The sequence below is a fragment of the Achroia grisella genome, unplaced genomic scaffold, assembly GCF_030625045.1.
Source record: "Achroia grisella isolate CSIRO2021 unplaced genomic scaffold, CSIRO_AGI_Agris_v1 utg782, whole genome shotgun sequence".
Taxonomy (NCBI): domain Eukaryota; kingdom Metazoa; phylum Arthropoda; class Insecta; order Lepidoptera; family Pyralidae; genus Achroia; species Achroia grisella.
Window position 1 is genome coordinate 5,138,968 of NW_026713022.1, and position 15,053 is coordinate 5,154,020.

At 36.0% G+C, this 15,053-nt stretch overlaps 1 protein-coding gene across 2 annotated transcripts in view; it reads left to right on the forward strand.

Annotated features, from left to right (window-relative positions):
• LOC131851247 (stress-activated protein kinase JNK) overlaps positions 1-15,053 on the forward strand; it is a 41,766-nt gene that overhangs the window by 17,859 nt on the left and 8,854 nt on the right. The window contains exons 2-8 of one of the 2 annotated variants that reach the window (XM_059201715.1): positions 4,380-4,532; positions 6,037-6,201; positions 9,139-9,268; positions 10,758-10,955; positions 11,708-11,842; positions 13,594-13,723; positions 14,712-14,869. In XM_059201715.1, coding sequence (XP_059057698.1) covers positions 6,050-6,201; positions 9,139-9,268; positions 10,758-10,955; positions 11,708-11,842; positions 13,594-13,723; positions 14,712-14,869 — 903 coding nt within the window. In that variant the 5' untranslated portion in view covers positions 4,380-4,532; positions 6,037-6,049. Of the gene's footprint in view, positions 1-4,379; positions 4,533-6,036; positions 6,202-9,138; positions 9,269-10,757; positions 10,956-11,707; positions 11,843-13,593; positions 13,724-14,711; positions 14,870-15,053 lie in introns of those variants that run through there. The other variant, XM_059201714.1, reaches the window with a different exon arrangement.

A 15,053-nucleotide genomic window follows, 5' to 3' on the forward strand; every position in this document is an offset into this window, starting at 1 on the left:
CGCCACATTATCTAAAAATATTCATAAATGATATAAATATCTAAAAGTTTTTCCAACTGTAAATTGAATTGATGTCGTGGAGAATTTGATAAATTGAAATGTAGGTTAGGAAATTGCGAAGTGTAAAATAAATGGAAAATATGGAATTTTAATGCTACAATTCCACCCAATTCCATCATATTTTGGTGATTGAAGGTGGTGAAAAGTATGAGCAATTGGTATACATACATGGTATACATCAGATAAATCAGTTTTCAGACAAATTTAAGTTCTTTGTATTTTATATTTTCCTAAAACTCAACAAATTTCGATCCCCCGTCGAATTCAAACGGCGATCGAAATTGCGATGGCCTGAGCCGAAGTTCGAACCCCTAGCCCTCAGATTATAGTCGCATCCGTGATGCGGGAACTTATCTTCAGCCGCTCCATAAACCCTTCCAGTTTGTATTGCCATCTTCACTCACCCTCTATGATTCGGTGAAGCTGTAAAGACAAGCTATGGCTGACAGCATTCGAGTATTTCGAATGAAAACACAACAAATAACTGTTTGCTAACAAAATCGCTTACGCCACTTTCGCCATCTGGAAAATGCGAATATTGCAGTTTGAAACTAAATTGAAACGTGCCCACGGTTCGATGTCCACTGTGCTCGCAATATTGATACCATACAATATCTCACCAATAGTGTAGTCAATATGTAGACAAGAGCTTTGACCAACGACCCACATAAAGCCAATGTAGACTTATGGAAGTCAAACCATCCTGCTCCTTTGGACTTTCTTCAACCATCCGAACACCTGTTCTTAGGTAGCGACCTGCAATGGCCCACTTGTAAATCGCTTAGCAGACTGTGAACCCAGATGGGCCGCTGCAGGTACAAAATTTGGTAAAATGGGGTGTCGCATCAAGGGAGGCTTGTGACTGCGGAACACCATCCCAGATTATAGCCCACCTATTGACATGTCCTTTGTGCAGAATTTTGGGCGCAAAGGAAGATCTAAAAAATGCGACAGAACGCGCAAAAGTCGTCGCAACATTCTCGGGAAAATACATTTAGTTGCCATTGATACGAAAGAAGAAGGCTGTAAATTAATGGATTAATGGAACATCAAACGTCGACGCTTGAACATAAAGCTCAATTTCATTTACGTACCGATACAGGCTATAATTATTTGTAGGATGTACTTTATCCTGAAAACAATAACAGTGTGGTCACTGTTAATTAATGGATTAATGGAACATCAAACTTCGACGCCTGAACATAAAGGTCAATTTCATTTACGTATCGATATACTCGTAAGTTATAATTATCTGTAGGATGTTCGTTATCCTGAACACTAACAGTTTGGTCACTGTTAATTAATGGATTAATGGAATATCAAACATCGACGTCTGGACATAAAGCTCAGTTTCATGTACGTAAAGATATAGGTTATAAACATTTGTAGGATGTATTTTATCGTGAAAGCAATCTACAGTAATTATTTTTTAAGTATTGTACAAAGTTCGTGTTACAATCTGCTTCCGTTATTTTTTTCGAACTGTTCTAAGCATGATCTACCCTCCAATTCAAACTGAGATCGAAATTACGACGGCCTGAGTCGAGGTTGGAACCCCTATACCTACGTTAGCAGGAGTTGGTCTTCATCCGCTCCATAAGTCCTTCCTCTTTGAGTGCCATCTGCACTCAATGTAAAGGCCAGCTGCCGCCATACTAGCATTAGTGTAGTCCGAAAAAAAGTAGCACATGTCTTTGGACGACGGTTGCCATTTTGAATCTAGCCGAAAACAGCGTGTTTTCCATTGCAGTTGGGCAAAAAATTTTTTTTGTATCTTAATAATATTATAAACGCGAAACTTTGTGAATATTGATGTTTGTTACCCTTTCACGCAAAAACTACTGAACGGATTTTGTGGAAACTTTACAGTAATATAGCTTATGCATCACAAACACATAGGCTATAATTTATATTGAAATTTAACGCAGGTAAAACCGCGGGCACAGCTAGTATGTTAAAATGACTGGCAACTCACACACATTTCTATGACAACCTCTTTTTGGATAGATTAAATATGACAATTCAATTTTGTCAGAAACAGCTTGTTTCCATTCCAGTTGCAAAATGAGTATTTTTTTTATATAGTTAAACTTGTTTGTTCTATTTATAAATATTAAATAATCTTAACATTTTAATGAAAAAATACCTGGCACAGGTAATGTAATAAGTGAACTGGCATCTTCGAGCTACGCACCTGTAAATTGCCACTTAAAAATGGAGATTGCTAATTTGTGGCAACATTATCGCTTTAATGATACTCCAACATTTAGCAAGGTTTAATATTTATTTGATATGACTTCATTATTCATAATATTCATTAGGTCAACGACCACTTTACGTAAACTGATATGAAATTTTTATTTATTTATTAGTTTGCACACTAAATTAATTAATTCATGGCTGATGGCATTCTCTACCAGTGAAAGTGGCACCGAGTTGTTAAAGAGTAATAGTCTATCGTGGTATGGGATGTAATGCGTAGGAATGAAGATTATATCCTGAGTACGGTGTTACATATGAATGTGGATTGTTACAAGGGTAGAGGAAGACCGAAAAAGAGATGGATGGACTGTGTGAAAGATGATATGGTGAGAAAGGAAGTAAATAACGAGATGACTGCGAACAGAGATGAATGGAAGAGAAAAACATATTACGACGACCACAAATAAAAGGGATAAGGAAGAAGCAGATGATGATTGTATATATATATATATATATATAAATGTACATGAAAATCTAGAAATATACTAATATTGTTATAAAATTATATAATTACATAAATAAGCACAAGGATTATCATGCAAATTAAATATAATATTAAAATATACTAAATGTACATATGGTGTCGCTTTCACAATGTTTTCGAGTTTATGTAATTGATTCTTTTTTTTTATTTTTACATTTATTTAGGGAGTTTTATCATAATATGATAATGCCAGTCCCATCGTATCTTATTACTAATCTAATCTACTGTACAATGAAAATAATAATTTTGCTGGCGATGATACAGGATCAGACAGTATACCATGGTACATACCAACATCAAATTCAATCCAATTTTTTTTATAAATAGATAGATAAAAATTTATTCACGTTAAAGGCACACACACAAGGCGCTGTAATAATAAGAACAAAAATAAAAACAGATATACACATTACATTAGTGAAGTCAAACAAAATACAATACACGACAAATAAACAGATAAAATAAAATGCAATACAGATAACAAAAAACGGTATGAGTAAGGTAGTGTGTGTGCATAGCCCATACGTAAAAAGGCAGCACCTCAGTGTATTGTTTGCAGCATACAAGCAGCAAACCACTGATATTCAGGCACTGCCCAGAGACATACGCGAGGACGCATGTAACAAGACCACAGCTTGTAATCAGCCCTATTATATTATCATAAATATTAATATATTAAAAAAAACTATAATAAAACAAGAAATAGGTATAACATATAGGCATAAAATATATAGGAAATTATTATCAATATATATATATATAATATCATATAATAAAATAACTATTATAATATATAGGAAATACAATTCCCTTTTAACATCGTCTCAGACACTCTCCATTAATATGTGATGCAGATCTTCTATAGTATTGCTTGTTTCGCAGTTGGGGGAAATAGATTTATGTATTAAAAAACCAAATAAATTTAATTGATAATGCATGCTGTGACAATTAATTTTCTATTAATTCCATTCTATTATTTCTATTTGACTATTAATTGATTCTTATGCACATGTTTCATTATGTATGTTTATATTTTAGTCAATCAGTTAATATTGATACGGTAATAGCACTTCTATAGGCGTTTCTAGATTATCACCAATTTCTCAAGACATACACACATCCACTCACACTCACACACACACACACACACACACACACACACACACACACACACACACACACACACACACACACACACACACACACACACACACACACACACACACACACACACACACACACACACACACACTCCTACGATTACACCAACCTACTTAAATTGTAATATATCATAACAAACTCACTTAAAGTACACCTCAATATGGAAGAGGACACTGACTTCTGAAACACAGGTATTTTCTATACCTACCTCAGAATTCAGGGACTTCTAAATTATTTGTATTTGTAAAAAGAAAAAAATATTAGACAATAAAGATATTATTATTATTATTTTAGTCAATCAAAACCTAGACAGTCAACCTTGCTTGCTCGATATATTGACCGTAAGGCAGAATTCCCTTTGACCTATAAATGAACTATTTCTGTATTAATTATTTTTTCTTTTTGTCCACAGACGTAATTGGCATTGCGAAGTCTTCCAATCGGCACCAAGACTGAACCTGTGATAGCCGGAGCCACACCCGCTGAGTACAGGGGTGTCTGACAATAACCCGGCGGATCCAATATATGGAGAGGAACTCACCTTTTACAAGGACATTCTCTTAAAGTGAGTACCTTTACTAGTGGCATTTAGAAAAAGTAATAAGTCATTTCTCTAATAAAAATGACTCAAGGGCATTTACACTAAGGTTATTGTATATATTTGATATAATTGAATTAAAGGTTAATAATGATTAATAATGAGCTAAAACAATTGATAGAGTAGAAAAAAAGTATGTCCCGAAAAAGTTTGTTTTAAACTTTTTTATTTTCCCGCGCAAACCTCAATATGCCACAGATACAAAATATTGTACCGCGCACAGCTGCAATAAGATGACGAGCGTGCCATAGCTGTATGCATTGTTAATATAGACATTGAGTATTAACACTCCACTGTTACGAATGTGTACCTGAGCCTACAGGTTTCACTGGAAATGATGATGCTATCTGTAATTTGCCATGATCTTCATCTTTCCATGGTATCTCGACAGTATACAAGTTGTATCCTGGCGTGACCATAACGTGTACACAACCATATATGTACGCTACCTTATTATTCGAAGAATCTGCTTACGACACCGAAAGACCCCGCAAGCGCTCCCTTGTCATATAATAATCAATTTTATATTTGTACCAGCTGATTTGTGCGACTCCGACTGCGTCACACATTTCCCGATTCTGCAACATTTTTCATTACAGCTCGGCTCCTATTCATCGAAGCGTGATGTTATATAGCCTATAATATCCTCGATATATGGACTATGTAACATTAAAAGAATTATCATAATCTGCTCAGGAGATGCAGAGATTAAACAATATATAAAAAGATAATACAATTTTCTTTCAATTTCTTTATTCGAAATGCAATTTACAATGTGAAAACACATAATTTTTACTAAAGGTAGTGATATATACAGCTAAAAGGCTCTGATAAACATTGTTTCAAGCGAGATCAGTAATGTGCGCGATTTTGCGCGGGAAAACCAACGCACGCTACCGATTGCATTTTACTATTTTTTGTGATCACTCTTTCGCTCGTGATAGCGCGTATGTTTGAAGTCACTTTCTTTTGAAATATTATTTTTCATTCCACAAAAATTTTATTTTCCAAAAACGCGTATAAGATTTATAAATTATCAATATCACTATAATTATGTCATTGCGCCATAGTCAGATGTCCGCCATTTAACAATGAGAATCCTTGCTAATATTATAAATGTGAATGTAGGTATGTTTGTTACGCTTTCACGCAAAAACTACTAAACAGATCATCATGAAATTTTGTACCCATGTTTTTGGAGATATTAGAATGAACATAGGATACTTTCTATTTAAAAAAACAAATATTTTTTATAAAAAAATCAACATTTTACTACTTCAGCGCCATTTAGTGATGAAATTATATAACGAACTCAATGCGAGCGAACCCGCCGGAAGGCGCTAACTAGCGGAGCACGCGGTCTTTCTCGTTCTCTTTGTCTCATTTACATACAATGTGTATGTAAATGACACAAAGAGACATTGAAAGCATACGTGTATAGGCAGTTAATGTCAGGAGTGCTTGCCCCCAGGTAGGGGTGGTCCATGCCCCACGCGGCGCCCCCAGCCTCCGCCATGTCGGCCCCGCCGCGCCACCCTCACTTCTATACCGTGGAGGTCGGCGACACTCGTTTCACCATACTCAAGCGCTACCAGAACCTGAAGCCCATCGGCTCCGGCGCCCAGGGTATCGTTTGGTAAGTCACGTTCAGATATCCATACATATCTTTAATTATTTTTACTCGATCAGTCTAAACACTCCTCTCCGCCTAGAAGAAATCGCTATTTAGCGATAAGGCCGCCCATTGTTAACGCTATATTGTAAATATGTTGTTTTTTTTTAATATTTGGTATACCTATTTAAGTAATAGTTATTTTCTTTCTATGAGAGGAACAATAAAGAGGAACATTTCATTGATTTATTAATACGTGAAATAAAATTTACACACTTAAGAAGTTGTATTTTAAAAAGATCAGTTAAGCCGTTTAATTGAAAAGGTAAGAGACAGACCGACACACAATCGCCTATAGCTTGGATAGACCGTAAGCATTTTATTTAATCGAATCAAAATTCATTTATTCATGTACGACATTTTAGCCGCTTATGAAATTCAAGTTTTTGTATTATATTTTTTTAACTGTCTTATACAATCTCAATGATTTATATTGTCAAAAACATTTTAAATTTACCTCAAATGACTAAGAAGGAATATTACTTATTTTTATATTTATTTGTTAGTTTCCTCACTAATAAAGCTGATTTTTTCAGTAGAAGTCATTTATTCATAAATAACTACTGAAAAAAAAAAAATACGCTTTATTTTCATTCCTCATAACAACTAAAACCTATTTTAACTATTACACTTAGTTTAGTCACTGTTATAGTCAAATAAAGAGAATAGACAGTAAAAAAAAGGACGTAACAAATATCTAAAATACGTTATTAAGATTGTTTTGTTTGTTTTTATGAATTCTTACATTTTTTACAAAATTTAAACAGCATGTTTTCATATTCAAATACTTGATAATTTCATTTTGACATCGACTGAGAATTAAACCTTAAAATATTAATAAATTTTGCATTTAATGCTTATGTAGATAAAGTACAAACTTACAAGAACGCAATTCACCACACCAATATTGTTGTATCACATGTAGTTCACATAGATTTTGTTGTACATATAGACAGTAGCCTAAAATGGAGTATGGATGAGTTTTACTCTGTGGGTTGGGATATTCGGTTTAGACTTGTACTATCAGCATAAATAGTTGTAATTTCTCTTTATAGTTGATACGGCAGCCTAAAAGGGATACTCTGTGGGTTTGGGATATTCGGTGTTCACAATACCGGCCCAATACATCACACCAAAATTGTGGTTCACATAAACTTGTACTATCAGCATAAATAGTTGTAATTTCTCTTTATAGTTGATACTGTAGCCTAAAAACTTGTACTATCAGCATAAATAGTTGCCCAATACATCACACCAAAATTCTTTATAGTTGACACTATGTAGCCTTTAAATACGGGAGTATGGATGAGTTTTACTCTGTGAATTTGGGATATTCGGTGTTCACAATACCGGACCACATACATCACATCCAAAATTGTTGTCATTTCTCTTTATTGTTTACATAAAATGGATGTTTTACTCTATGGGTTATCAGCACCAATACATCACACCAAAATTGTGGTTCACATAAACTTGTACTATCAGCATAAATAGTTGTAATTTCTGTTTATAGTTGACACAGTAGCCTAAAAGGGAGTATGGATGAGTTTTACTCTGTGGGTTTGGGATATTCGGTGTTCACAATACCGGACCAATACATCACACCAAAATTGTTGTATCGCGTATTGTTTACATACAATTGCGTTATCAGCACCAATAGTAATTTCTGTTTATAATTATCACAGTAGCCCAAAAGGCAGTGTGGACGAGTTTTACTCTGTGGGTTGGGGACATTCGGTGTTCACAACACCAACCCAATACATCCCACCAAACTTGTTGTATCGAGTGATGTTTACAATGATTACGCAATTGGATATTGCGCTATCAGCACAAATAGTTATAATTTCTCTTTGTAGTTGACGCAGTAGCCTAGAGTATGGATCAGTTTTACTCTGTGAGTTTGGGACATTCGGTGTTCACAATACCGGCCCGTTATACCCAACTCACATTCAACGGCATGGGTGCAGGGGGGGTGGTGTGGTAAGCTGCCATGTCCCCAGGACAACAGTCGCTTGAATCATACATAATAACATATTAACCTGATTAATACAATTGTTTACTTGAGCATTTTCTATATGCACCTTAATAACTAATGAAGGAATGTTTCATTGTGCTTAATGAAGTAACTCTGTCTGTTGCATCCATGCTATAACTTGTATTGTTCTAGGATAGTATAACACAGACGCATTCACATACATACATACAAACACACACACAGCATAACTTACTTACTGTTGGCGAAGATTATTACTTGGCATAGGATAATTTGATATGACAAGTAACATGTAAAATTACACCCTTAATCTTCCTAAATAAATAATATATGCACATAATATATGCAAGCAAGGAACACACAATATAGTGCAAATGTTATAGTTACTTTGTTAATTTATATATATATATATATAATATTAATTATAAAAAATGTGTGTTTATTATATTAATTATACAAAAATTGCGCAAAGGCAGGAATATGATATTTCCTACACTTAGAGTTTATATAGAGAAGAAGTCCAGAATGCTAATATTTTTTTAATAAGTATAAAAATACATTAAATTTAGAAAAAAACATTACACCCACGCATATATACTCTTTTGTTTATTGTTAAAATATATGTATTTGTTATTGATGGTTCACCGAACTTTTTGTATTTTTTATTACAGTTGAATTTCGACCACGGGGTTGGGGGCACTAGTATCTTAGTAATATTATGAACACTGAATGGATTTTAATCAAACTTTACAATAATATAACATATACACCAGAATAAAACAGGCTATATATTTGACGCAGGTGAAACCATGGACCAGTTTATAATATTAGTACATTTCCCCGGCTAAACCAGTGGTAACTCTTGTAACTTACCTGTTGAGTCACTAACTGACTGATGTTGCTCACAGCGCCGCTTACGATACCGTCACACAGCAGAACGTCGCAATAAAGAAGCTTTCGCGGCCGTTCCAGAATGTGACGCATGCAAAACGCGCGTATCGCGAATTCAAATTGATGAAGCTCGTCAATCATAAAAATGTAAGTATAGTAGAATAGAATAGAATAGAATAGAAATCATCAAATCATTTATTCAAATAAACTTACATTGAAGCACTTTTGAATAGTCATTACATTTTTTAATCTACCGCTCATTCGGAAAGCTGTCTCATCACAAGAAGAACGAGCAAGAAAATTGCGTGTTGCTCTTTTAAATAATTTTATTATTACTTTACATTATTAAGTTTAAGTGTGTGAATACAAACCACCAATTAGCACTAATTCAATTAAATACTCAAATAGAAAAAATATTGAATATATAACCAACTGGTTAAACAATTAATAAGAGAAAATCAGTCATAGTGATTAGAGCAGACCAGTCCCTACAAGCAGCACCCGTTCACGAGTATGACGGATGAGCCAGCCATCACTGTGCTCGACCATATTTTAGGGAGCCCAATGACCCGGCCCACCACGCCGCCACAAGTCTGGGCATTTTAGTGAGCATGACTACTCAAAACACTAGTAAAAAAAATATACCTGGCTTTACACTTACGTTAATTACCACGATCGATCCCCCGTCCAATTCAAACGGGGATTGAAATTACGACAGCCTGAGTAAGGTTCAAACCTCCAGCGGTACCCTCAAACTAAGTCGTATCCGTCAGGCAAGAGTTGGCCTTTAGCCGCTTCATAAGACCTTCCGTGGGTTTGAAATGCCATCTAAAACTACTGAATGGATTTTAATGAAACTTTAAAATAATATAGCCTATATATCAGAATACCACAATTAGTTTAGAAATAAGAATGAAATTACGGTAGCACAGAACATAATATTCTGGTAGATTAGATTGTCTGCACTCGCCCCCTATCGTCCGGTGAAGCTGTAAAGGCCAGCTGCGGCCAACAGCATTAGAGTAGACCGAAAAAAAACGCGTTCTTCCTCATCACAGCCTCACAAAAGGAGAGTACCGTAAACCAGAACCCCTCGTTGCTTACCATCTCACTTACAACTTTTGGCAACGAGACGTCGAATAATAATAAACCTTGACAACCCAAACCATCCACCATATGGTTGTACCGTATGGTATTTTAGACACCATCTAAAATACAAACAACCATAGAAATAGAAATAATCTTTATTCAAATAAACTTAATATAAGCACTTTTGAATAGTCAAGTTTTTTTATTCTACCGCTCATTCGGAATGCAGACTCATCACGAGAAGAATGAGCAAGAAACTTGTGTGTTGCTCTTTTAAATATTGATTTACTTGTTTATACTTGTGTTAAATAATAATACAAATGTGTACACCGAGCAAGGAGTCAAATCCTCTATCTTGCTATAATAGTAATATATTTTTTATCGTTTTAGAAATATTCATTCATGTGATTGTATATTCTGTGATCAGAACAATAAAGAGATTTTCATTAATTCAACCCATTTCTACTAACATACGAATTGTAATGAAGTTGCACGAAATCCCAGTGCACGAAGTCCCAATGATAATCTCGAAATGATGATGTTCCAGATAATCGGCCTGCTAAACGCGTTCACGCCACAGCGGAGCCTCGAGGAGTTCCAGGACGTGTACCTGGTGATGGAGCTGATGGACGCCAATCTCTGCCAGGTGATCCAGATGGACCTGGACCACGAGCGGATGAGCTATCTGCTCTATCAGATGCTATGCGGTATCAAACACTTGCATCTCGCTGGGATTATACACCGGGTGAGAAATTCTAAATAAATGTCTAATGTATAAAATTTTCGTGGTAGAGTGTTAGTTGCCATACTTCTCCAAAACGGCTTAACCGTTTTTGATGAAATTGAATTTTATATTATTTGGTAGGTCTGAGAATAGGTTATCTATTTTTTATACTCCTAAGCAATAAGGGTGGCCAACCCCATTTTTTTTAACAGATTTTCTTTGTGATTTTGCATTAAAAATGCACACTAAACTAAATTTTCACCTCTCTATCATTAATCCCTGTTTTTTAATAGCGATATTAGTACTTTGATTTATGTAGGCCTCGTGGAGGTCTTCCTTACATAGTAGAGTGCTAGCTATGGTTTCATTAGCCCACTTTACTAACAATCCTTCATTCCTCTATACTATATGTAATATTGTAATTACGAAAGCTTCTGTCTGTTTGATTGTAATCTTGACTTGACATCTAAACGACTGAAAGGAGCTAAATAAAAATTAATATTAAAATAGATTGTCTTTTACATAAAAAAAGCATACGAATACAAAAGTAACAGCTAGTAACCTATATATAATAATAATAATAATAATAATAATCTTAGGACAATTCACACAGCGCCATCTAGACCCAAGTTAAGCTAGCTAAAGCTTGTGTTATGGGTACTAGATAACTGATACAAATACATAGATATTTTTTTTTGTAAATACATACATATTATATATAGGAAACACCCAGACCGATACAAACAATCATACTCATGGTTTTATATTGATAGGATCTGAAGCCGTCCAACATAGTGGTGAAGAGTGATTGCACGCTGAAGATCCTGGACTTCGGCCTGGCGCGCACCGCCGGCACCACCTTCATGATGACTCCCTACGTCGTCACCAGATACTACCGCGCGCCAGAGGTATCTACCACCACATCCTGATTGTATCAATATATTTATAATATAGCTAATAGGCTCCAGGCTGTTAGGTTGTGGAACTCTCTTCTCGCTCCTATTCGGCGCGCTCAATCTCTTGCTAGCTTTAAAGCATCAGTAAAAACTCATTTCCTTTCCCTTTAGTTCTACTTTTCCCTTTTCTTACAGTCCCTTTCTTTCCTTCAAACTTTTCATGGATATGTGTATTATTAAGTTTATGTATGTTTATATAGGTATGTACATATGTATGTCTATATATATTTATGTATATTTGCATGTATTATTTATACCCATCTTAGTTGTGTTGTCATTTGTATCACCTACTCTTTTTCTTATATTTTCACTGTCTACCTAAAGGTTGCTGTAAGAGATTGCTTAGCGATAAGGCCGCCTTTTGTACTCGTCATTGTTATACATATTTTTATAGTAGTTAATATTTTCTGTAACTGGTGCAAAAAAGTGTAAAAATAAAAATAAAATAAAATAAATAATATTATAAAGCTGAAGAATTTGTTCGTTTGTTTGTTTGAACGCGCTAATCTCAAGAACTACTGGTTCGAAATGAAAAATCTTTTTGTGTTAGATAGTCCATTTGTCGAGGAAGGCTTTAAGCTATATAACAATACGCTACGATCATACAAGCGAAGTGCGCTGCGTAAACGTTTTAAGTTACCCAAAAAATATGTATATCGCGAGCACAGCTAGTATTACATAACTTCTGCAGTCTGACTCCGGTGCAGAGGTTTACCAACCCATTCGGATTCTATAAATACTACCATACTTTTTACATTCTACCTCTGGTGCAGAGAAGTACCACTACATCCTGATTCTAATGTAATATGGTAGTAGATTTCAAAACGTAGAATCAAAACACAATAACACTACTGTGTTATTTACCACCACCGGAATCAACATTACAAACATTTTACAGTCCTGTGCCAGTGTACGTTAGATAGGTCACTTTATCTAACGTCACGTAATTCACGTAGCTTTTAATATATATAGTCTAGATATCAACAGTTATCAGTTCATACAATTTCAAAATGTAAGAATCAAAACACAAGTTCTAACACTACTGTGTTATTTACCACCACCGATCCTCTCATCACACTATCAACATTACAAACATTTTACAGTCCGGTGCAGAGGTGTACCACTATATCTTGATCAAATCAATATCACATACTTTTTACAGTCTACCTCTGGTGCAGAGATGTACCACTGCATTACATACCTTTTGCAGTATAACTAGGTGCAGAGGTGTACAACTACTTCCTGATTCCTTCAATATTACATACTTTTTACAGTCTACCTCTGGTGCAGAGATGTGCCACTGCATTACATACCTTTTGCAGTATAACTAGGTGCAGAGGTGTACAACTACTTCCTGATTCCTTCAATATTACATACTTTTTACAGTCTAGACACCTCTGGTGCAGAGATGTGCCACTGCATTACATACCTTTTGCAGTATAACTAGGTGCAGAGGTGTACAACTACTTCCTGATTCCTTCAATATTACATACTTTTTACAGTCTACCTCCGGTGCACAGATGTACCACTACATACTGATTCTATCAATATAACACACTTTTTACAGTACAGTATAGTGCAGAGATGTACCTGCATACTGATTCTATCAATACGACATTCTTTTTACTGTCTACCACCAGTGGTAGACTAGAAAAAGTGGTTATTATTTTTTATCAATTAATATTTTTATATTTTTTTTTAAGGTAATCCTGGGCATGGGCTACACTGAGAACGTGGACATCTGGTCGGTCGGCTGCATCATGGGCGAGATGATCCGCGGCGGGGTACTCTTCCCGGGAACTGACCACATCGACCAGTGGAACAAAATTATAGGTCAGAACATAAAAATATATCCTATATCTTTTTTTTTATATATACCACTTAGGTGGCAAACAAGCATACGGTCCATCTGATGGTAAACGGTTACCGTAGCCTATGGACGCCTGAAACACCAGGGGTGTCACATACGCGTTGCCGACCCTTAAGAAACCTTAATATACCCTTCTTGAAAAACCCCATGCTGTAGTCTCTCGAGAAAACCTCGGCAGGTAGTTCATTCCACAATCTAAGTGTACGCGGGAGGAAGCTCCTCTGAAACCGCACTGTCCGAGACCACTTAGGTTCCAGCGTGTGGGGATGAATTCCCTGTCGATGGCGAGTGGTGCGATGGTAAAAGGTAGCCGTAGAAATCATGTCAAACAATTCACAGTCTGTTGTGAATCTTAATGAAATATACTGTTTTAATTATTGAGGGCTTCGGTCGTGTAACTGTTTAACACATCACCTTACTTCCGACGGTCATGGGTTTGATTCCTCGCACGCTACAAACATTTAGCCGGAAGCAACAACTTCTGAGTAATTGGGGTTGTTCTAGTTTTTGATATTTCAAGCGAGTGCTTAGGTTGATCTCAGTAGTACCTCTAGTGTTATAAATGATCCATAAAACTGCTTTACAGTCAATAAAGCAGTTTTATGGATGATAATGGAATGGTGCTCCCGCCTGCGCGTACGGTTTACGCTGGTGAGGCACCAGTGGAGGATGATAAGATGTGCATAAGGCCAAATCAGTTAGCCCAACGTAGTAAATTCACTATGAATTTATCACGGTGATTTTCAGGGGGAATCATGTGGAGGTCAACCTGACATGGTATATTGCTAGCAATGGGGTTCTTAATCCACATTACTAACAAAGCCCATGTTCATATTAAGTGCTACGTTCACCACAACATCGACATGGACAGTGTCCCACACTATCCCATATCTGATTGCGTGAATGTTGATGATTATTATGATGTTGTTGATGATGATGATGATGATACAGAGCAACTGGGCACGCCGTCGGCGGCGTTCATGGCGCGGCTGCAGCCGACGGTGCGCAACTACGTGGAGAACAGGCCGCGCTACGCCGGGTACTCCTTCGAGAGGCTGTTCCCGGACGTGCTGTTCCCCTCCGACAGCAACGAGCACAACCGCCTCAAGGTACACCCCACACGACACTACATAACACAATACTGCACAACACATCACATTACAACACAACACACAACAAACACAACACATATACTCAGCTCCAATAGAATGTACATAAAAAGTAAACAAAGGGTTATTATATGACTATTCAAAAGTGCTTAAACTTAAATTTATTTGAGTGCAGAGTTTTCTA